Source organism: Gymnoscopelus microlampas (genome assembly GCF_963454915.1).
Source record: "Gymnoscopelus microlampas genome assembly, chromosome: 7".
NCBI lineage: Eukaryota > Metazoa > Chordata > Actinopteri > Myctophiformes > Myctophidae > Gymnoscopelus > Gymnoscopelus microlampas.
This window is the reverse complement of record NC_139944.1, coordinates 21,422,873-21,448,557: the sequence shown is the minus strand read 5'-3', so window position 1 is coordinate 21,448,557 and position 25,685 is coordinate 21,422,873. Positions and strand designations below refer to the sequence as shown.

General features: G+C 42.5%; 1 protein-coding gene across 1 annotated transcript in view; it reads left to right on the top strand.

The window, feature by feature from the left end:
- Positions 1-14,871: 14,871 nt before the first annotated feature.
- nxph4 (neurexophilin 4) overlaps positions 14,872-25,685 on the top strand; it is a 51,762-nt gene continuing 40,948 nt past the window's right edge. Inside the window, exon 1 of the mRNA XM_084061549.1 lies at positions 14,872-15,337. Coding sequence (XP_083917675.1) covers positions 15,284-15,337 — 54 coding nt within the window. The 5' untranslated portion in view covers positions 14,872-15,283. The remainder of the gene's footprint in view (positions 15,338-25,685) is intronic.

The window sequence follows — 25,685 nt, the reverse complement described above, 5'->3', positions numbered from 1 at the left end:
GGTTAAGAGTCCAAATATTGTAGAAAGGGGAACATACTGGTATCTTTCTTTTAAATGTAAATTGATGTACTGTAGCACACTCCTAAACAACTAGCAGATGAAACACTCCACAGGGGTTGAACACACACGCAGTGAGGTATAGACACAATATTCAGCTGAAGAAATGAGGAATGTGATTGTCGCTTGTGCCTACTGTACTGCCTCTTTGTGCATGCCTCTTTGTTGTAGTATTGAAAATGAAGAGTAATAACAAAGAAAATGCCTCATATTGTGCTCTTTTTTGTGCTGCTCTTCATTTTTTCCCATGGCTCTCACTGTGGACAATTGAAATAACACCAATACAAAAAATAAATGTATGTCTTTGTGGGTCTGTATTGCCTGTGTCCTTGTTTGTTTAATCGATAAACTGTTGCATGGGGAGCACCTTGTGGTTTCACATCACGCAAAACAGATTTTCTAATGGCCTATCAGTGGACGAGCAGACTCCATTTTCATTCTCAAACCGTTGCACAGACGCTCCCACCGTACATCCCACCTTTTGTTCCTGTGCATGATCTATGCACACATCATTAGGCTTTATCTCTGTACAAGAAAAGTGAGATTTTAATTTTGCATTCACCTCTGTCTGTCTGCTTCTATATTCCCCACAAACCAAACCATCTGACCTATATCAAGAACACACTACCAAAACATGGAGAGATTGATGACAGCGAATAGTTTAATCATTATGTTCCTCAGTCAGGGCAAGGTATCACAGTGTCTGGGCATTCTGTTGTATTTGCAAATATTTTACAATCACTCCACGTGATTTATTTAATACGTTTTGCATCCAATGTTCTCGGTATGTGTGTAGTGTTTCTGCTAAGCAGAGTCAAACATTTTAAAACTCTACTTTAGTCATTAAAATAGATGCACACAAATTGCTCCGAAGCTGTCAAAGACCACATATTTTATAAACCTCAGCATATTTGTAAAAAATATACACATATATCTCAAATTCGCAACTGTCGAACGGAATTGCAGTTAACCGTCGTATATAGTAAACTAAACCCCAGACCGCATGAGCAGCACAGTTCATGCAGTAACATGTGACACCCCCCCTCTGCAACAATACCGTTTCTTCTCCCCTGGCTTGAAGGATAATAATGAGGGCCGGGTTTGGCACCTGGAGGTGCCTCTAGCTGGCAGCCTAGGGCCGGTTCACACTAATCAGCCTGGTGTGAAGGTATTAGCCTGGGCTGTCTGCTTGGACCGCCTCATTAAACACCTCACCTGACGGGGGCCACCACCAGCCAGCTACTCAGCTTGAGTCCCTGGGCTCATGAGCACTGCACTGGCTTTGCTCTGGCTGTCCAGGACCAGATTTACTCCCCTGACACCATTCACATGGAACTCCAGTCCAGAAGAGGTGGTGATGGCCGCAGCAATGCGCAGGCTTGTTATTGCAGCAGCTGCAGGCAATGTTGCTCAAAACTCTAATGTCAGTGTTTTGCATTTTGTATCTTGAACTATAGGGAAGTTTGGTTCCGTGTTGAATAAAAATGCCATGACCACAGGGTAAGGGAAATCATTTCAAATCCGATGCTGTCTTTTATGCAGTTAATATAAGGCCTTGGGAAATGAGACTTCAGTGAGGTGTCCTATTGCCTAAAGCATGTGTCCGTTGTGCCCCGGTGTTCCACTATGGTGTCCTCTCAGTGATTGCCTCTGCTTGGTTTCAACAGTGACACTGACAACTTCATTCTTAATTACAAAATATATAGATTATCACCTGGGCCTTCGTCATCATTACATTGACATTATCCAGTGGAGGGCCGGTGTATCAGCCCTGGCCTACGGCTCAGGCCATAATTTGTTAATCATGCATCCATAGCCTTATTTATTCATGATGAAGATGAGAAAATAGCATTTGATCAACATTTTAATTGAATATATTGATTAACATCAATATATAAATGCACCAAATCTCTGTATGTACGTCTGTTATCCACGTATCTCGAGAACCATTCCACCTACGACTTCAGGTTCGACACACGCCTTGCAGGGAGTGCAGTGTCCGGCGTAGAGTCAGTCGAATAGGCTGTTGTCCAGATTCAGAACTGCCATAAAAGGCTCTGGCCTTGGCCCAAATGAGCCAATTGATTGCCATGGCAACCCCAGCCTAATTTCATTTGGCAAAGCCCCCACACCTGCCATTTGATTACTTAGTGAGTCCACTTTCCACAGTCAGTTTGCACTCTTCAGACATTCTTCACACATTCTCCACAGACGTTTACCACTGTACAAGGACTTTCCAGAACCGCCGACCCCCCCATATGCCCATATATGGGTATGCCCATATATGGCCATATAACTAACATCAGGGATCTCTATATATGCACACAAAAGGGACAAGGACAGACAGATATAGAGATCTCCATATACTGTATGGCCATGAAAGGGACACAGGCAGACAGACAGATACAGAGATCTCCATATATGGGCATAAAAGGGTCAGAGACAGACAGCGGGTATTCTGATGGGTATAATGGGTACGGCATAACAGGGTTGGGCTGCATGCATTCCCTATTTGCATCGTTCTCAACTTGCATCATTCCCGAGTAGACCGGTGCCCGACGGGGTATTGTCAATGAGGAACTGTACCTGCAATTGAGATGGTAGTCCTGCTGGGATTTCCTACAGTGTGGGGAGGGAGTTGACTGAGCACATGGCGGCTGCTGGTGGTGGGCCTCTCCCTTGTTGGTACACATGCCATTTTGTGAACCATCCGGTCTGGGTTTTTGGTTCCTTTACGCCTGGATAGATTCCAATCTCTCATCAGCCCTAGGTTCTACCAAATGTTGGTCTATGTTTTCACGTGCTTTGAGTTCTGCAGCGAGTTCGATCACAGTGACCACTCAAACCTCCCAACAGTGCTGTGCATGGTTACTGCATTGACCACACAATCCTGGGTTCAATTCCCTTTTCCGAGACTTTTGTTGCACTTTGTCCTTTGTCAGGGGACACTGTGGGTATCACTGAGTGGCAGTGAAAGGCACGCACAAAGGCAGTGCTAAGCCCCCGTGGATAACAAACATGAGGAACTTTACACCTTACAGTGCAGTCTGAGGGGAGTACTGTCCCCCTTCTCTCTCTCTCTCTCTGTCTGTCTGTCTCTCTCTCTCTCTCTCTCTCTCTCTCACACACACACAGCTGCAAACAGAGAGCTGGGTATTTGCTTTAACAGCATGCCGGATCAGGAGTCAAGTGGGGTGGATTTGTTTTTTCTGAGTGCAGAGAGTGAGTGCTCAGAGTTTGGAGGGGCACAGAGAAGGAGAGGAGGGGGGGTGGGGTGTGTGTGTAATGAACAAGTTGTGAAGGATGTCGTAGAGGATGGCAGAGTATAAGGAGGGGGAGTGATAGATACACGCCTCCAGAGAGCGAGGTGGAGACGGAATCAGAAAGACGGCAAGAGGTGGAACAGCAGGAGGAAGTGAGAGAGGACGTATAGGTGAGCGAGCGTCTGCCGGCCTCAGACAGCCGTTCATCCCTGGAGACTTCTTATCTACAAGAAGATCCTCCTCGTCACCCTGGCTCCCATGTGCTCTGCTCCCAGCGCTCCCCCTTCCTCTCTCCCTCCCTCTCCCTCTGGGGACCCCCAGGGGACCCCCAGGGGTCCCCAGAGCCCACTTGAAGGGGGTTCATGTGGGTCCCCAGTAAAATGAGGAACACTTGAACCCTATTTTATAGTTCGGCCATTTAAAGATAGCCTATAGTATCTACAATCTCATAATGTATTGAGATGCTTGTATAGATTGTTTTGTAACGATTTTTTAATTATTCTGAACATTTGTAAAAAAAAATCTCCTCTTATGGGGGCCCTGGCAAATACATATAAATTGACATGAAGTGTTTGAGAACCGCTGCTCTCCACTCACCCCTCTCTCCATGTCCATGCAGGGCTCACGAGAGAGAGAGAGAGAGAGAGAGAGAGAGAGAGAGAGAGAGAGAGAGAGAGAGAGAGAGAGAGAGAGAGAGAGAGAGAGAGAGAGAGAGAGAGAGAGAGAGAGAGAGAGAGAGAGAGAGAGAGAGAGAGAGAGCCTGTCACTGCCTGTGCTTTTAGTGTGCATGTGTGGAGGGAGAGAGAGAGGTGGTGTTGTCACCATGCTCGACTGAGAAGTCACCTTTTTGGGATATGAATCTTAATAAGGGTGTGTGTGTGTGTGTGTGTACGCATGTGTGTGAGTGAGTGAGTTATCGCGCGTGTGAGAGAGAGAGAGAGAGAGACGTATGGGTGCAAGTGTGAGTGTGCGTGCATGAGTTACCACGTGGGTGTGTGTGTGAGACAGATGGGGAGATGCAGAGCATTGACAGGCCTGATGTGATTCACGTCATAACAGATTATTTTTGGTAATTTACTGTTATTGTTTAAATGAGCCTTTATATCCAGTTCATACTGACACATACCACCTCTCCCTGGTTGCTTTGTTTGTTGTTTGAATGACTCGTGTGTCTGTATATTTGTTTGTGTCTATTGTGTATAATGTGCGACTGAGTGTGCGTGTGTGTCTGTGCGTGTGTGAGTTTGTGCTTGTGTATGAGTGCATTCACATTTATTTGTGTACTTTGATTGATTGAATACTTTATTAGTCAGAATTAGTCATACTCAGGGACACTTAGACACATACTGTAGACTGGTTGGGGTGAACCGAGCACCTTCCTCGATGGCCTCTCTATCCGCTCAGCTACTCCTCCAGCCTCCATTGTATAGTTTATCATCCTTATTTGTTTCTTTTGCATTATTATGGATCCCCCCACAGCAGAAGGGAAATCCTTACTCTAACCTTACCTTACAGTAACTATACCAAACCCATGCCCAAACTTAACCACCTCTAACCTGATGCCTAAACCTAACCATGTGTAACTTTATACCTAAACATAACAATCTCAGCGCTTCTACCCTTAACATGGGAGAATATACTGTAGATCTACATTGGCCCACAGCTAGCAATATGCAGGCATATTTTATCTTGAATTAAAACTAAGTATGGCCCATCAAGTATCTAGACAGGAGGTTGTCAAATTGTAGAGCAAACAAGCAGGCTATGGAATGCCCTCATTTGGTCCTATTTAATGATCCCCCCAACGGTGTCAGTATAGTTTAATTAGTCCCCTTTTCCACCCTGTTGCCTATAAAGTTAGTGCTTTACTCACTAAAGCCGGGTAATTGCACTACCAGGGAAGTCAAGTTCTTTGTTTATAGTTGGCAAGTTAGCATTCACATCAAAAAATTATATTTGTTTCATTTTGAGACAATGTCTCAACTTCCAGTTTACCAGACCAGCCACCAGAACAGAATTAGATCACAAGAGGGAAGTATCCAGAGTCCAGCTGATTTCAGCCTATTTCCCTGCTGGTGAACAACATCATCATTGTGGCTCACATTTTTATCGATATGTGTGGCACTAGAGAACATAGTGTGGGTAGGGTAACATGATTACAGCCACAATCCACTTTGTTTGCATCTGTTTATGTGCTAGTGTGATTTTGAGACTTGTTTTTTAATCAGAGTGACTGGAGAGGAAAACCTCACGGAACACAGGAGCAACTGATAATGATGATCGACAATATTTGGTCTTATATCACGTCCAGGTCGCATGCAGCTTTGACCTTCTACCAAGGTCCAACATCACTTCAATTAGACACCCTTTTTCAAGTGACCTAGTTGTGGTTGATCATTGCTCAGCTTGTGTCCAAGTATCCGAGTATTTTAGTATGGGGACCGCTTGACTTATCATATACTGTATAGCATTGTGTCTCACGCTGCATCATCCGTGTTGGTTTTGATGATTAATCAAGTTCAATTTGCAGTGACTTTGAAGATCTTTTAGAAAATGTCTAAAAGCTCTGTGGTAAAATATGTTTTGTGAACGTCCAAGTCATACATGACAGACGTTTTAGGTTTGCTGTCAAAACTGTTTCGTTCTAAGTTTAAAATTAGCCCATCAACCTCGTTCAACCTGGCTTCCATTTTCTCCAAGCCTACGACTATGTACCAGTAGTACTGCAGTGGTTAAGCTCCTCGCGTTGGACCAGCTTCACAGAGACAATCGTCCGTGCCGCTGCATGTGCGACCATAAAAAAAAAGAAATCCAGCGGCATATAACCTATTACATCCTGTCGTGTTCTGACAGACAGACATAATCAAATCCAATTATTCCACTCCTCCCTCTGCTCCCCATTAGTGCTCATCTCCCATTCTCCTTTCCAAATCCCCTCCCGCAACAAAACATTTGAATGACAATGTAAGCCTGACACCTGCAACAGGCACGCACATATTCCCCCTTCTCTGCCAGTCTCATCCTCTATCCCTCCCTCCCTCCCTCATCCCTCATTTCCCCAGGTTCCTCATTTTAAAATCGATCAAAAAGGAAAACAAATGACGGGATTTCATATCAGTGCAGAGATGCCTCTAGACTACAAGGTGAAATGACTATTTCCACAGACAAAAGGGCAGGTGACCTCGTACCAAAATGTGTGCCGTGGCCCCTGAATGAGTCACCCTGGGAAGTGTGTGTGTGTGTGTGTGTGTGTGTGTGTGTGTGTGTGTGTGTGTGTGTGTGTGTGTGTGTGTGTGTGTGTGTGTGTGTGTGTGTGTGTGTGTGTGTGTGTGTGTGTGTGTGTGTGTGTGGGTGTGTGTCTGTGGGGGGACTGTGATGGATAGTCAAAGCCATACATACTGTAGTTCCTATAGTACCTGAGCTCCTCATGCAGTATGATGAGTTCAGGTACATGCAAGCAATCTGTCACTATTCTTCTTTTTTTTTAAATGTTTTTATTTCTTTCACTCTCTCTCTCTCACCCTTGGGTTTTCTTAATGGCTGACATCCCATTCATGATAAGAAGCATAATCCATACGTTATAGAAAATGCTGCAAATTATTTCGGAAGGCATGGGTTGTTATGTGTTTCCTGTGCATTTCTGTTTTGCTGCACTTGGTAATAAATTCTCTAAAGTGCAACATAGTACATTTGTCAACAAGACAAAGCCTGCAGTCCTCTGGTATACAGGATTATGGTAATGTGGAGGATTTTAGTCATCCATGTTTATGATAGTGCTCTGCAGTTGTCTAGACATGTCCTAAGAAGGTTGTAGATCAGCTATTTCCAGTGTGTGATACCCAGGTGCAACCAAAAGTGTGTCAGGCTAAAGAGAAACCACGCTGGGGTTCAGGACCATGGACAGTTCCTCCACTAGAGGAAAGAACCTTTTTGCTGACATTCTGCTCTCGGATTTTGGTGCTTTCTGTCTGTTGAGGTCCACCAGGTCACGTCTGATATGCTGATGTTAACGGTTTGTGTGTGTGTGTGTGTGTGTGTGTGTGTGCGTGTCCCGAGCATAGACAGTATAAACAATGGACAAAGCCACACCATTGGTTTCTACAGACCGTAAATGAAGCCGATTGTTCAGGAATTTCAAATCCACCATCTTTCTATATCGGGTCATATCGTGTCGTATCCTGCGCAATGCAACCGGACCAATATTGGTTGGTTGGATAGCTTGTCAATCAAGAGCGGGGGTGGGGAATGAATGCTATTGGTTGTGTAGCTTGTCAATAAAATCATCCCACCCCTCCTAGAGCATACCCTACTTTATCGTCAATTTTAAAATAAATGGGACCATAATTTACCAAAACGCATATCATGATGATTGAAAGAAGACTTTAAACTAGAGACTGGAAGCATATAGTATTTATGACAATGTTTATTAAGGTAAGAACATCAAGTCTTTGTAAAAAAAACACCCACTCACCCAAATTCTTTCTGACACCAGCAGGGATAAAACAGCTAAACTACAGGCCATTCATATGAACTGTCACTTGAACTCACTTCCTATATAGACTCAATGTACAACTCTCAAGCTGGCCCCTTGGTCCAGAGCTGATCTTGCAAACTGCTCGACCGATCAGCTCCAAATGTCTTTTCTTTTCTTCTTTTAAGATATTCAGGGGGGCTTTTATTTGATAACAGCACAGTGGAGATTGACAGGAAACAGGGAGAGAATCAGGGACTGCCATGCATTAACGGTCCATTGGGCCCTGGACCCACTGCCAGTTATCAAGGCGCATGCGGCATGTGCCCCATCAACGCCCCATCGATGCCCCCAGTGTCATCATATAGGTGTGTATGTGTATTCACAATGATGTCTGGGCCATATACTGTATGTGTGCGTGTGTTTGTTTGTGGGGGCTTGTTTCTGTGTGTGTGTGTGTGTGTGTGTGTGTGTGTGTGTGTGTGTGTGTGTGTGTGTGTGTGTGTGTGTGTGTGTGTGTGTGTGTGTGTGTGTGTGTGTGTGTGTGTGTGTGTGTGTGTGTGTGTGTGTGTGTGTGTGTGTGTGTGTGTGTGCGTGCGTGCGTGTGTTGCAGCAAGGACTCAGATTGGCTAGGTGTAATTACAGATGTTTCAAGTTGACCTTGTCAAGGTGATTTACTGGTGTACAGCTCCTCCCCCGTCTTTATTTAGCTCCTTCCTCTTCTTCTCCTCCTTCTCGTGCACCTTTACTCCTCTTCATGGACGCTTTCATCCAGATGCTCTCATGTTGCTGGGAGACGAGCAAAAACCCATGGACAGGTCTGACCAACGTTGTGAGCTTGTAGATCGGCTATTTCCACTGTTTGCCGTCGGATGTAGCTTAAAGGGCAAGACCACTTTGGTAGAGGTTTAGGTTGTGTAGTTACCTTGTCGTGATATAACTCCAAATGTGGACAAGAAATCAAAAATAATTGCTCCATTGATTAGAAATTGATAATTCAAAATATGCTCCTCATTGACTTACATTGTACGCTGAAATAGTTTTCAAAGTCACTCTTTTAGCACATACACGAAGGCAAACAAAGTTGATTCAGACAATATAAAACATCACCAAACCCAGTACTGTTTTTTTAATATAAAAATGTTAACTTCCTGTTGATTTTACTATTTGAAGATCCAGATCCGGATCCACTGATCCAGTACAGGTTTTCTTCTTAACTCATTCAGTGCCAGGCTTTTTCAAGCTTGTTGATCCCTGTGCCATGAAAAAGGCTATTATTTTACCTTTTCAATTGGTCACAGAATGTTTGTCTTCGGTGTGATTGATCCCCTGATGGTTGCTAATCACTGAGTCACTTCAGGTGTGGTTTCACAAATTTCAACGAGGTCATTGTGACCTCGTTGACATTTGTTTTTGATGTTTGAAAGTGCCATGCCACACTCAGAAATACAGGGTTTACAATGGTAGGAAAAATGTTTTTTTTTCTCCGTTTCCTTTTTAACATTGAAGTGGATGGAGCAATACGTTTTTGAAAATCGTTTTCTCCTAGTTCCTTTGAGATAAAAATAAAAAATAACCAAAAAGAAATTAAAAATTTTATTTTGAAAAAAAATGTTTTTTTTTAGGAGACGTCAAAAGACGTCATTGGCACTAATGGCCAATTGAAAACAGCCGTCAAAAGACGTCATTGGCATTGAATGTTAATAAAAATGGCAAAATCAACAGGAAGTTAACATTTTTATAAAAAAAGAAAACAGTACTGGGTTTGGTGATGTTCTATATTGTCTGAATCAACTTTGTTTGTGTTCCTTTATGTGCTAAAAGAGTGACTTTGAGAGCTGTTTCAGCGTGCAATGGAAGTCAATGAGGAGCAGAATTTAGAATTATCAATTTCTAACCAATGGAGCAGTTATTTTAGATATCTTGTCCACATTTGGAGTTACAGTACATCATACCAAGGTAAGGTAACTACACAACCCAAACCTCTACCAAAGTGGTCTTGCCCTTTAAGTGGTTAATGTGGGTTGGAACGCTCACTGTTATTATTGTCAGTCTGAAACGGTCCATATACTGCTCAACATCACCCCACTGCTGCTCCGTTCTCCTGTTGCACCTCCTCCTGCCCTCCTCTTCCTCTTTCACCACCTCTGTGACCCCCCCCCCCCAAGAAGAACCGGCGCTATAACAACCCACTACACGTTTTGCCTTATAACTCTTGAACCGCAAAGTTGCACTGTCTGTCGTACAAACTCTATTTCCCTATTCCACTGTTCAAGTTTATTTTTATTGTGATATTATCAAACACAAATATCAAACATATCTGACCGTCTACATTTCCCAAGAGGAAATTTATATGTATTTAAGTCAGTTTGACCAGAAGCAGGGATAAAACAATCTCGACCACCGGCCATAAAAATGAATGACAAGAGGGGGTAGTCTATATAAAAAGCAGATTGAACCCTGGTATTATCAACAGCAATGTGGTGCAGATCACAAACCCATCACAGTAAAGCAAACATACACACTTTCAAATTGCTCATCCGTTATCTTTTGAATGACGTTGTGATTCATGAATGAGACTTTGTGGGACGTTCAGGTGTGAGAGAGGGAGGAGGAGGGGCTGAAAAGTGGAGGCCATGGTGAATGATGCGAGGATGATATTTGTGAAAGTGGTCGCGCTCGGCTCTCTCCCGGAGCATGTTCATTCATTTACTTTAACCATGTAGCAATGGAGTTACTCGGAACAACAGAGCCATTACTAAGTGGAACAGAGAAGGGGAGCAGCTGGGGCGAAATTCACCTGCCGCTTCCAATGTGGATCAGAAATTACACTCACAACGGCAACACCCTGATAGTGGGGGTTGGTGGCAGTGTTGCCACATTTTGCGAGAAACAGGCAGCCAAGTCTATGAAAACAAGCCCCAAAATGAGCGACTATAGGTCAGTCAAACTTCATTGTCTAATGTTGTTTTAGAGCAGTGGTTCTTACCACTGCACAAGTTAGTTTGTATTTGGCGACGGACCCCCGTCTGAAAATATTTTGTGCCAGTAACTCCCATACAAGAATCTTTCAAAAATATTCCAGATTTCTTTCAAGATTTTTTGAAAATAGCAGATCTACAAGCTCTCAACGCATTGTGAACTTGTACAGTATGCCTATTTTCAAACAGCCCATGTATAGGGTTAAAGTTATTAAACTGAAGCAAGCCCAAATAACGATGTCCAATATTCTCATGCGACTTTACAGGAAAACAAGCCCAAAGTCGCTTATAATAAGCAGCAGACTTGGCAACACTGTTTGGTGGGGAGAATGGGCCCACGCTTGGAGAGTTTGATAGACATGGTCTCAGCATGAAGTGGACATACATTACACAGATTATAAACACCTATAATGTTCTAAAAACAAACAGGGACAAGAGGAAGATATGCTTCAATAGGGACTACCGATGGAAATGGGCTTCTTGTTAACCCACTTAACCCCGCAATGGGTTGTTGACTGGATTCCTAAGGGACCTATCCTGTACTAGTTGACCAGATTTCCAAAGGGCTCTACACTAATATCTTCAGCGGAAATATCCAATCTACAAGCTCACATATGACTTGTGAGCTTGTAGATCTGCTATTTTCTCTGAATGTTTGTCCCCGGAATACGGATTGTTGTACTCTGATTATAGTGAAAATAGTATTGTTATACCTTTGTTTGTTTCTGATGTATACCCCCCCCCCCCCACACACACACACACACACACACACACACACACACACACACACACACACACACACACACACACACACACACACACACACACACACACTTTGAGTGGCAGGTACACCCACGCATTCACTCAGAGACATGTTCACATCATGAACTCTATACATTTCATGCACACAACAGCACCACACTACATGACATCATACACACCTCATACTAAGGACCACAATGGAAACAAGCTGTAAGCTTTTTTGCGTTATGATTATGGTGGGTCAGATGTATGTTACCTATGTGACATACATGTGACCTATGTTTTTATTTCATGATCAGTAAAGAAATCAATCAATGAAAAAGTCCCAGTCAAATACACAAAAAGAAATGACTTAATGACTTAAATTGACTCTTCTCTTTGGCAGTGACAGCTTTGAACACACCGTATGTTGCTTGTCAAAGTGTCGTTTCACTTCATGTCTTCCAGCTTTGTTTGACTGAAATTAATCTTTAAATATTATGGCTATTGCGCACATGAATATTTGTTAAAATATGATTCTGTAAACTAACATTAGAGCTCATAAAACGTTGACAACCAAACTGTCAGTTACAGAACATTCTGACTCTCCTCTCTGTGCCTCAGGCTCATTAAAACATTCTTGTGCTCCTGGCTCATGTGCAGACCTACCACAAATTCTAATAAAAGGCTTGTAATCATGACTACCATGGCCAGATATCCTATTATATGTATATATATATATGTATATGTTTTTTTTATTGACCTTTATTTATTCGTATGTATACGTGTATGTATACATACGTGTGTGTATATATAGATACATACATACATATATAGATATATATACGTACTATAGATATATATATATATATGTATATACGTGTACAGTATGTGTATGTATACGTGTATGTATACATACACGTATACATATACATACATACACGTATACATATACATACATACACGTATACATACACATACATACATACATACATACTGTACATACATATACATTGTGTGTGTGTGTGTGTGTGTGTGTGTGTGTGTGTGTGTGTGTGTGTGTGTGTGTGTGTGTGTGTGTGTGTGTGTGTGTGTGTGTGTGTGTGTGTGTGTGTGCGTGCGTGCGTGCGTGCGTGCGTGCGTGCGTGTGTGCGTGTGTCCTTCTCAGATCACCCCCTCCCTTGTTAACAGATACCAAAAGACAGCACAAGCATTCTTCTTGGTTGTCAGGTTTCTCTCTATGCGCAGTGACTCTTTGCCTCGCATGGGGGCAGTGCAGTGCCATTCTCGCATTCTGAGGCGCTGAGAGCCTGAGTGCATGAAAACCCACAGGCCAATCAATGGGTGGCAACAGATTGCTAATATATATTATATAGGATCCCATATAAACACAAATCAACTCATTCTACATGGGCACTCCCCTCCATCTGTGACTGGCTGTCAGAAAACAGGGTGACACTGCTCTGAGGCTGACCTACGCCATCTATCTCTGAGCCTGACAGTGTGATGTGTTCTTTGGCCTGAAGTCCCCGTAACTAGCCATGTCTCTGTAGAAGCACTTCCATCACATTCCATATATGTGACAGAAACATTATAATGTAAGGAAATGAAACTGCCGGATCACAGAAAGTTGGCATGCATGTCTACCATGGATGATAACATGCCCACAGTTGAAATGGCATGTTCCGTATCCACAGAAATGATATGCACACTTTCCTTTTGTAAGGTCATGGGAGTAATGAGTCACAGAGAGTGGGTGTGTTTACATTATTGTGGAATTCAAAGGAAGTGTCTCATGACATAAGCTGGTAGCCAGAAGCAATGGCAGGTGGTTAAAGGAAGAGGCTGATGGGATGTTGAGAGACAGAGAGACAGCAAAGCCACAGACTGCCTGCAGTCAAGTACACATACAGAACTCTCACACATTCAACATTTAACACTGTCAGGAAGACAATCAAGTAGACAAAGAGTCAGACAGGCAGTAAGGCAGACAGACAGATAGACAGTAAAGAATACAGACAAGTAAACAGAATGTCAGAAAGGCTGCAGGTAGACAGTTATTTTACAGAAATACTTCAGAAATACTTCCATGCAGGCAGGCATACAGTCAAATAATCAGCCAGACTTCAGTTAATTAGTCAGTAAGTCAGGCAGACATCAACAAACAGCTTACCAGACAAGCAATCACTGCATTCCAGATCAGATCGTATTAAAAGGTGGCACAATCAAGAAGGCAACAGCTGGGACTGGCCAACAGGGAGAAATGTGAGGCCACACTGCCCCAATATATCCACGCAACATTAATATTTCAAAATTGTTTTTCTGAGAAGTTAGTTGATTTCTGTGACATTTTTTTAAAGGGGCCTCAATGTTTAATTTAAAATGAGCTGCTTTGGACTTCTTCTGTATGTTTAATTTGCCACAAAGACAGTGGCATCACAAAGAGTCACATATTGCTCAGTGAAATGGAGATAAATGTCTGGTGTAGAGTTAGAAATGGCATAATATTGAAGAAAATTTCAAACCCGAATCTTGCACGTATTAATTTGCATTTAAAAATGTGATAATATAGTATCTGCACCTCAAAGAGTGTGGACGTTAGTTCCCAGAACGGCGAGTAATTTTTCTAATTAAAAATGCCCGGACCAGAGGAAAGTGTCGTTATTCTGTCGCACACTGCCATAGAGTCATGTTGTATCAGTTGACTGCTCGCAATGACAATGAAACATCTGCTCTGACTTAGCCTGAGGAGGGATCTGAATAAATAACAGAAAAGTTCTCTGAACTCTCTTATTATTCGTGCTGTGGCCATTCGAGAGAACCTGCCACCAGCCAGGTTCACATGAAAGTACCACTGACTATCAATCTGTCGATATAGTTTATTATATCAGAAATAAGACAAATACCCATCGATCTCAACTTATAGAAATGTTTCTTTTTTTCCCCAGTCTGTGCTGTAGGCTATACTGAAGGGGAAAAAAAGAAAAAAAGAATAGCAGTATTTACTGTCAAAATGAACGCGGCTAGAAAAAAATAAACAACAAAAAAAAATAAAAATAAAAATAAAGATGACTTCTTCAGCTGCGCGACTAAAGCCTCGCTGCCGGGCGGGGAACAGCGTGTGCGCATTTACACACACACACACACACACACACACACACACACACACACGAACGCACGCACGCACGCGCAAACACACAAACACACAGAGGGGGAGAGAGAGAGGTGGGGGGAGAGAGAGAGGTGGGGGGAGAGAGAGAGGGGGGGGGTTGGGAGAGAGAGAGAGAGAGAGAGAGAGAGAGAGAGAGAGAGAGAGAGAGAGAGAGAGAGAGAGAGTCATAGGGGCAAAAGAGAAGCGCAAGCAGAAGCATATCAAGCAACTCCAAAAAACTGCCCATCTTTCGTAAAGCAGCCACTCATGCAGACAGTGAAGCTACAACAGAGGATGCTCTGCTGATCCTCACCTTTATACCTCCACCTGCACCAAGGTGCATGGCAGCCTCCTCTGACACACACAGACAACGTAAAGTGGACCAAACCATGGATACTGTGCCACACGAGGACCGGAGAAACTGAGCCGATCACAGCCCAAAGTTTGTCTCCAAACACTGTGACATTGTCTAAGAATAACGTACAACTTTTTGGTGTCTTTTTCGGGGGATTGGACTCTTGGATTCCTTGGATTCCGCGCCGTGTATTTGTGTCTTTATATGTTCTTGCCAGGAGACTCGTAGTGTTCCAGGGTGGTCCCTCCTTGTCAGGAAGGTGAGATGAAGGTGTTCGGTTGGACCATAGCGATCCTCTGCCAGTGGATTACCAGCAAGGTAGGGAAGTTTTTTGTTTTTTTTTTACGCCCCTTTTCCTTTATAAAAAAGTAATATGTCTTATAATGGATGAGGGTGAGTTGTGAGGGTGCCGTTTTTCGAGAGCCTCGAACATCTCCGAATAAAAACGGGTGTCTCATTGATTCAGCTAAAAGAAAAAAAATGTTTTCTTTACACACAGTAAAATAATAGGTAGTACATTTTATGTTATCCAATAAAAAGCGTCACTTAAGTGACGCTTCCCCCCCCCGAAAATGTACTACAAATTGTTTTATTACCAGGATTATATTTTATTGGGACTATAGTATATAGGTATATAGGCATATATAGGCTATATATATATTATGGGTGTTTTTTATAATGGCATATCATTTTCTGCAGGAATCTCCATAAAACAATGTGTTCGATAGAACTTGTTTTAAAAGTTATTAGCATGTGAGTATGTACTGCGAACGCGTTGTATAAACAAACCAACGTAATGGTATAATTTATGTATTTTCTAATTCCTAAGTTATTTTCTTCCAGTTGCGCGGAGGGATGTAGAGCCTGAGCAGTTCCCCTTATTACCCCCACTTAAATAGCCCCTTATCTATTTATCTATGTGCGCTTGCAGCAACTTCCTCTCATTTTTCTTCAGAAGTTAAACACGCCCGTGGCTTGTTTTATTATCTCGGCATCGCTTAGCAAAGAGTTTGCAGCCTAGTTTGGTTCTACTGCTCCTCTCTCTCGCTCTCTCTCTCTCTCTCTCCCTCTCCCTCCCTCTCTCTCTCTCTCTCTCTCTCTCTCTCTCTTCCCACTCTCTTCTCACTCTCTCTCTCCTATGTGTGTGTGTGTGTGTGTGTGTGTGTGTGTGTGTGTGTGTGTGTGTGTGTGTGTGTGTTTGGTGCGTGTTTGGTGTGTGTGTGTGTGTGTGTGTGTGTGTGTGTGTGTGTTTTGACAATGAATGAACACTGCACTAAACAAAAATGTACACACTCTAAAGAGTTGTTTGCTTGGCTCACAGTTTGGCGCTTTATGAGGACATGGAGGTGGGACTTCAATCTGTATAGGAAGCACATTCAATACCACCATTAAACCCAAGGTTTGGTCACGCATTGGTTTCACGGCCTGCTGAGAATGACTTGACATTTAGCTGTCCACATAGCCCAAAGTACTGCTAGTTATACACAGTCAAATCCTCAGTGTTCATTTAACCACAAGGCCCCCGAAAAGGAGGTAGTGGGTGTCGCCTGCAAATCATTATAGCTTAGAGATGAATGAAAATAGTTGTCACCATCAAACGTTAATTTCAAGCTAAAGTATTGCCAACGTCAACACTAGCTACACCAGGCCTCTAAGCCTATGTGTTAGCCAATCTGTTAAACGGCATTTCCCTACCTATCCATCTCCTGAATTTAACTCTGAAAGATAGTTGAACTCAGAGAGTTTACTTAAATTTGTAAATGTTCTGAGTTACAAATGGACAAATTAATATAAGGATTTTACCACCCCAGCAGCAACACACTATGGTTCTCTTGCTTGAATGAAGTGATGTTGTTCTGTCAGAAAGAGTTGCTTTTACGCTTCAGCAGCAATTAAGTTAGTATATAGTTGATATTTATGGCACAGGCAACAGATCATGTCAGACCTTTCTTTGCGTATTACACGTCAGAAGAGCTGCTCAGTCGACGCCATGCATGCTTATTATTTCTCAGTGACCCTCAGATAAATGAGAACGTTACACATTTCACTCAAAACCACCCTCTTCCTCTGTATGCGCATCTATGAACCACGTTCCCAGATTGGTAGACCACGGCTTCTCATCTCTGTTTTCTCTCTGTTGTCGTCATCCACTATTATGTTGTTTCACTATCACATGATCTCTTCTTTGTCTCTCATTTAAACGAGTAGACATACGTCATATCAGTAAACAAAACTGTAAAAACAAATCTGACACCAAACATCAGACATCACAGAGGGTTATAGTGACAGCACTGTAGCTCTTTATATGCTATTTTTACATGGCTTAAAACAACGCACTGCTGAAGTGTAAAAGCAAGTCTTTCTGACAGAACAACATCACGTGATTTAAGCACCAAAACCACAGTGTGTTTTGCTGGGACTTTACACAACAGTAAAATCCTTATAATGTATCCATTTGTAACTCATAGTGTGTACAAATATAACCAAATTAACCTTTACGGGTCCATTTGGTTGCATTTTGTAAACTCTCTAAGGTGAATTAACTAACTTCATTAAGTTAAATTGGGGAGGTGGATAGGTAAGGAATAGCTTTTTAACAGATTGGATGCCAGGTATGCTCAGTGGCCTGGTGTGGCCAGTGTTCTCTCCGTACACAGAATGTGATGGCTGTGATTAGGGTGTGCTAAAAAAAAAAAGAAGAAAAAAAGGTGGGTGGGGGGGGGGGGGGGGGGGGGGGAATTGCACCCCGTTGCTGCTGGCAGATTGGGGTTAGGCTCTATTGTGGCAGGTAATAACAGCTACGTTTCTTTTGAAGATTGAATGCAAATCATTTCACCGCCTGTGAAAGTGGAGCCACTCGTCAACCACATGGGAGTGGAACTCCAGTTCAAGTACTGGGGTTGGGCTGGCATTGGATTATATATCAGCCACGCTGTTTGATAGTGTTCCATCTGAACACTTATTGCTGTGTATTGTTTTCTCTTGTTGTCTTTTTTCTTGTGGGCCAACAAATGAGTGTTTGTCACTGATTGGATGGGGAGAAAATGCTTTTGGGGGTAATACAAGTGGCAGGAATCAAAAATGTAAAAGGTACAGAGTGTAAAGTATAAAAGGGTGAAAAGGTGATTTAATATTGAAAAAGAAGAATGAGGAGGTGGGGAAGGGGATTACATGCTTTCTTTGGTGCTCTCACTAGCACAAAACAAACCATCTCTACGTGTCTTTTAGTTGTGTAGTCTAGAGTGTACCTATAAGTGCACACAGGAATTATGCTGAAGTTGTACGCAGAAAGGATGGAGAAGGGAAAGAGACCTATGATGTAAATAAATTATGAATGACTAATCATTTCTGAATCAACACTATGATTTATTTCATAGATTTTCAATTTTGTTAGTGCATATGTTCGAGCAAAGCAAGCCAGCAGTGTAAGTGCAAGTCAGCTTTGTAGTGTATGTGTGTGTGTAGTGATATTATCCACACAAGAACGAAAGACGTGTGAAAAATCAGCATTTCAGTTTTGTGCTCCCTGTAGAAACAATAGCATTAGCCAACATCACAACCTGGCAAAATCCTCTTATCTCTGCCATAAAACAACTAGCGATATACCCGAGGGATATTACAAGGACTGAGTCACTTTAATTTCATTATATCTAGGCCTATTTTTCTTTTATTTATTTATTTGTACTTGCATTTGTACAGCTTTGCGTTTCAATACCATTAGATGTGCGGCCTGCTGACTGTCTCTAGCAGAGAGAACACGCACCGTACATGTATGTATATGGGGGGAAAAACGCTGTACAAACACACATGTTTACGTCATGCTTCATGCTTTGTGCCAGAGTGAATCACATGCTTCTACACACTTCATTGTGGAAATAACCTGAGCCATCACAATGGCAGGATCGCATGTTTTTTTTCCAACACTGATTGTGCCAAGTGCTCTTCTTCCCAGTTCCCCTGTCAACGTGCCTGTCTGTCAGTCTGTCAGTTTTGTCAGCTTGTCAGCCAGTCATTCTATGCGTGTCTCTGGCTTGTCTAAACCCCAATCTATACTTCGTCGTACGACTGTGTCACGTGCTGACTATAGCTGATGTACAAGCTCACAACACGTGAGCTTGTCCGTCGCCTATTTTCAGCGTGCAGCAGGTCATACGTTGAATCATGGATCTGGCAGAACTGTCATACGGCCCAGTTTCCTCAACCAGGAGTCACAATTTGGTTTGTAATCTGTGCAAATTATATTCTCTGTTCACAAACCGATTAGATGTGTAATCTGTTGAATCATGATGACAGAAGCAATCATATTACTGCTATCTATTGCCTCTGAAAATGTTCCCAGAGATCAAAGCGTTCTTTGACTTGGGAAAAAAAGGGAACATTTTCATACAGTAATTTTAATGGATTTAAAAATGGTGTGCTACAAGGTTAAACAAAGATTCATTTTTATTTAATTTGTTTTCTCCCCCTCCCTTTCGACGGCCCTGTGCTCCATTTTTTTTTGACAAATCCATTACTTTGAAAATGAGTCATTGCTTGCTTAGTGCATTGAATAGGCTACTTACATCACCAGGCCTCCTATAAGCCTCCAGGACAGGCATAAAGTTCATTTAAAAAGCATGAAGCTGTCATATATTTTTTGACTAATGTAAAACAAGTGCTGAGACGTATGTTGGCGTTGCATGACTCAGGGGAAAATTTTGTCATTAATGTCCAGCCGATGAAGATCCCTTAGGATTACTCTCGTTAACATAATTGGAAATTCAGGAAATTCAATTAAGACCTTTTTTCTGTCTGTCTTTGCATTTGAGTGACATCATCAGCTATATAGAAAAAGTGCCTCAGGTATGTTCTATTCATAATAACCCCACCAGATCTTTTTTTTCTCTACAAGTGCAAGATCAGCGATAATGCTATGGAATGGGCGTATGCTGCTGGCACAGAAAGTGAAAGCTAAACTGCCAAACCACATTCTAACTGCAAACAGCTTCAGTTTGACTGACAGGTTGGCTATACATGAAGTTCCAAGGAAAGGCACATTATTGCTGAAATTATGAAGTTCTGGTTATATTTTTTTGAGGCAGGGAGAAAATTTTTACTGGGTTTGCGCGTGGGGTTGTGCACCGGAAATAGCTGGTCAGAGCTGGTATGTGGACTTCACACCTGCTATACAATTACAATACAAGATCAAACAATATCAAGGACCACCATAACTCTCAGAGTTACAGACTTGTAGGGTCCATTTGGAACCCCTTCAAGTTACCCAGAGGGTCCCTTGACCTCACTTAGGGAACCGCTACAATAATATTTATGGAATAATGTATGTATGATTTTAAATGTTTTTATATTGAAGGTCAAAATTATGTTTGTATTTTCTAAATGTAGGAACTGTTAAGAGGGAGTCGTTAAGGAACCGGAATCGTTAAAATCCTAAAGGATCCCAACCCTAGTTGTGAGCTTGTAGATCAGCTATTTCCTGTGCGCGACACGCCAGGCCCAACCAAGTATAACTCAGGCTAAAGAGAAACCATGATGAGGTTCAGGACCACGGACAGTTCCTCCACTAGAGGAAAGAGGCTTTCTGCTGGTTAAAGGACGACTTCACCACTTTTCAACCTATCTTCATATAATAGGTCCTCACTAATGCTCTTGATAAAATGATACCATTTTTTTCTACTTGGTCTGTGTCTCATAGGAGGGCTGTGGACAGTCCAGAAACCCGTCTACCAGTGACATCATCGTTAGGCAGGATTTCTTTTCTCCAAAAAGATTAAAAAAATTTATTCAGATTTTTATTAAGGCGAGAACAATGGGATCTATTATTGCATTGCAACTTTACAGGAATACATTTTAGCTATTAGCTTGGATTCCCCATCGATGATGTCAGATGTCAGATGGTAGACAGGTTTCTGAACTGTCTACAGCCCTCCTCTGAGACACAGACTGATTAGAAAAAAATTGTACCATTTTATCATGAGCATTAGTGAGGACCTATTATATGAAGATATGTTGAAAAGTGGTGAAGTCGTCCTTTAACATTCTGCTGTTGTATTTTGGTGCTTTTTGTCTGTTGAGGTCCACCAGGTCACGCCCGATATGCTGATGTTAACGATGGGCTCCTGGGATGATGCAATCAACCTCTACCGATGCACTGAGAATCGTGTGTGTGTGTGTGTGTGTGTGTGTGTGTGTGTGTGTGTGTGTGTGTGTGTGTGTGTGTGTGTGTGTGTGTGTGTGTGTGTGTGTGTGTGTGTGTGTGTGTGTGTGTGTGTGTGTGTGTGTGTGTGTGTGTGTGTGTGTGTGTGTGTGTGTGTCGTGTCTGTCCTCGGTTTTGAACCAGTAGCCCGAAGGTTAGAGCTACAGATAAGTTATAACAGTAATGAGCATGCAGTTTGATGGAGGTTACAGACTCTTCAAGAGAGTATAGCAACACAATGTATCACACTCTGGCTCAATATGCATTTGTCTTTTTGAGAAACACACTTTTCCATTAGGTACACACTAGCATATACTGTAATTGCACGCTGAGCAAGACCTAGACGATTGTGTGTCTAAACAGAAGTACCGGAATTTGGCGGAAGTGACGCCCAAGGAAATTACTTTAATGCTTTACAAATCTGTTTACATTCTCCGTGAATGAAACGAGTGTTATGATTGGTCGAAAAAGATTGTTCCCGGGGGAAATACATAGGACGGAAGTCCCGCCCCTATAGACACTCTCTGCTTTAGGTCGTGACCAGGCTTTTCTCGTCGCAGATGAGTAAGGCTGAGAACGAGGCTACTGTATTTGAGGATATAATTAAAATCTAGTTGTGGAAGAAGTATTCAGATATTTGACTTAAAGGGGCATGAAACCCTATAGGCTGATTTTGTAGTTTGTTTTCCAGTTCAGGTTAAAAACTACAGCAGATTAAAAACGTGCACAATGTTGCTGCATCTAATCAAATTAATAATGGGTGTGTTAGATTTAGATGTGCCCAGAGACATGGGTGTGCCAATGTGCAAGCATAGTGTGTGGCAGTGATGGAAGAAGTACTCACATGTTTTACTTAAGTAAAAGTAGCAATACAGATTCAAAATGCACTTGAGTAAAAGTACAAATGCATCGGCATCAAAATATACTTAAAGTACCAAAAGTAAAAGTACTCATTGTGCAGAATGTCCCAGTTTAAAATGTATAAAAAACCCTTTTAAAAACAGCTGATCTACAAGCTCACAATGCGTCGCATCACATTGTTTGCTTGTAGATCTGCTATTTTCAAATGTCCGAAATATATATAGAGCTGAAGTAGTTCAAAATCTATGAATTATTAACTAAAGGTTTAATTGTCGTGAAGTAAAAAAGTGGGGTAGAAGTAAAAGTATGTAAAATTGTAAATACTGAAGAAAGTAAAAATACCTCTGAGATGTAGTGCAGTAGATTTATAAAACATGGAAATGCTCAAGAAAAGTACTCAAGTAATGTACTTACTGTATGTGCATTACGAGTAGATGTACTTACTTTCCAGTTTCCACCACTGTTCAAATCTTTCAGAATTTCTAATGTATTCACATACTGTAGTCCACATAGGAATGTATTCACATACTGTAGTCCACATAGGAATGTATTCACATACTGTAGTCCACATAGGAATGTATTCACATACTGTAGTCCACATAGGAATGTATGCACATACTGTAGTCCACATAGGAATGTATTCACATACTGTAGTCCACATAGGAATGTATGCACATACTGTAGTCCACATAGGAATGTATTCACATACTGTAGTCCACATAGGAATGTATGCACATACTGTAGTCCACATAGGAATGTATGCACATACTGTAGTCCACATAGGAATGTATTCACATACTGTAGTCCACATAGGAATGTATTCACATACTGTAGTCCACATAGGAATGTATGCACATACTGTAGTCCACATAGGAATGTATTCACATACTGTAGTCCACATAGGAATGTATTCACATACTGTAGTCCACATAGGAATGTATTCACATACTGTAGTCCACATAGGAATGTATTCACATACTGTAGTCCACATAGGAATGTATTCACATACTGTAGTCCACATAGGAATGTATTCACATACTGTAGTCCACATAGGAATGTATGCACATACTGTAGTCCACATAGGAATGTATTCACATACTGTAGTCCACATAGGAATGTATTCACATACTGTAGTCCACATAGGAATGTATTCACATACTGTAGTCCACATAGGAATGTATTCACATACTGTAGTCCACATAGGAATGTATTCACATACTGTAGTCCACATAGGAATGTATGCACATACTGTAGTCCACATAGGAATGTATTCACATACTGTAGTCCACATAGGAATGTATGCACATACTGTAGTCCACATACAGTAGGGTATTAACATTGTTCACATTGAGAACAAATATATAAGTACCTATACTAAATTTATCTAAGGTTTTCTTTCTAATTCATTTATATTTCAAAGCCTACAGTAGGGAAATTACATTTTTCTAATTAAGCAAACCCTATGTACTTCATTGGCTGGTTTCCCCACCGGTGTATCCCTGGCCCCCTATTTTCTCCCTCTACACCAAATATCTTAGCTGAAAATGTGACACGTTGTGAGCTTGTAGATCTGCTTTTTTCGTCAAAAAATCGCATGTTTTTGAGCACTGAATGAGCACTTGATGTGACATGACCACAATAGCGATACTACTGTAGGCTTCACGTTGTTAACTTATCCAGAAGTTTCCTTTGTAATTCGTTTATCTTTCAAAGCATAGGGAAAAGACGGCCATGGTGACATCCTGCCTCGTGGATAATAAGATCTATTGGTGTCAGGCCTTTTCCATTTAAAGATGAAACTGTTTCTTTCTCAGCCTGCTTCTACAGTAAGAGCCTCGCTGACACTGACCTCGGGTCTGTGCCCCTGGAGGGAGATAGATAGAGGCAGAGGGAATGAGGACTATAGGTGAGGAGAGGTGGGCCTGGTGGGGGAATGAGCAGTGGGTTAGTTGGAGGGTAGCCGCGAGGAGGACGAAGATGGTGAGGAAGAGATGAGAGAGGAGTGGGTGTCCGTCCGTCCATCAGTCCGTCCGTGGGCGTAAAGATGGATGTCTCTGACACAGAACCTTATTTACCAAAGTCTAAAAGCCAGCGCTTTCCAACGATCTCCCAGCAGATGCTTTCAGAAGCAGGCTGCAACACAGCAAATGTGCCGTGTTTTTAAAGACAAGAGCAGATCTAGTTGACAGACAGACAGACAGACTGCCTGCCTGCCTGCAGGTGGGCAGGCGGGCAGGCAGAAAGACAGACCTACAGACCAAAATTGTACAGCTTCCAAGTACATGTAAACACTTAGCTGCATGGCCAGTACTCTTCTCAGTCAGTAGATTTCTTGAAAAAAAAGAAAAGAATCCTCAACCAATAAACCAATAAATCGCTACTGTATGTGTAAACAGAGTCTGCAGTCACATGATTCAAGAGTCAGCAGTACTAGACTGTATTGACCACAGATCAGGCCTTTTAAAAGTCTGCAGGTTCACGGAAAATGTGTGTGAGAGAGAGGAGAGAAGAGAGAGAGAGAGAGAGAGAGAGAGAGAGAGAGAGAGAGAGAGAGAGAGAGAGAGAGAGAGAGAGAGAGAGAGAGAGAGAGAGAGAGAGAGAGAGAGAGAGAGAGAGAGAGAGAGAGAGAGAGAGAGAGAGAGAGAGAGAGAGAGAGAGAGAGAGAGAGCACTGGGCTCCATGTCACCTAATAAGACCTGGGTGCGTCTCTGCCAGGATAGTCTGGAGACGAGGGCCCATGGACAGCTGCTGCCAGGGGCCCAGGAGAGCAGCACGCTGTCCAGCCAGGGGCCATGGTCCAGCCGGCCCCTCTCTCACTGTCAAGCTGCCAGCTCGTCCGGTGGAGGAGGCAGGGGCGGGTGAGGGAGATGTAGTAGAAGAAGGAGTCATTTTTACACAGGGAGGAGGTGAATACTGAAGCAGTTGTTTGTTTTATTTTTTCCCTTCCATTGTGAATTTCCATTCTGCCTCTCTCTTTCCATCTGTCGGTCTCTCATTGAGAGAATCAAGCAGAGCATATTGGTGAGTGAGAGGTGTTTTTTTATCACTCAGTCATGCTGTGTGCGTTGACTGTGGCTCACTTTTGTTTTTCTCTTCCTTACCATGTTCAGCGACTCTCTCTTTCGCTCTCTCTCTCTCTTTCTCTCTCTCTCTCTCGGTCCAAGGTTCTTTATTGTTTGGTCTTGTGTACAGGTATATTATTTTTGTTCAGCTCCTCCTTGGACATAGCAGCAGCAAAGTAACATGAGAACAACAATAATGATCGGAACACAGAAAAGTAAAGCAGATGGCAGTCCGTGTATAGTAGCAGCTCTCTCTCTGTTTATTTTTCTCCCCCCACCCTTTCCTCCAGTGAGGCCCAGGGCAGAGCAGTGAGGAGTGAGAATGCAGGTTGAGGTCAAGAGACCCACAGCACACCTGATCTCTGCGAGCTGAGCTCACAAACCAACACACATGCATGTATTTATGCATGCAGGTGCACAGGGGCATGTGTTTGTGAGCTCAACTCAGAACATGCGCTCGCACACACACACACGCAGTCACACACACGCACACACACACACACACACACACACACGCACACGCACACGCACACACGCACACACACACACA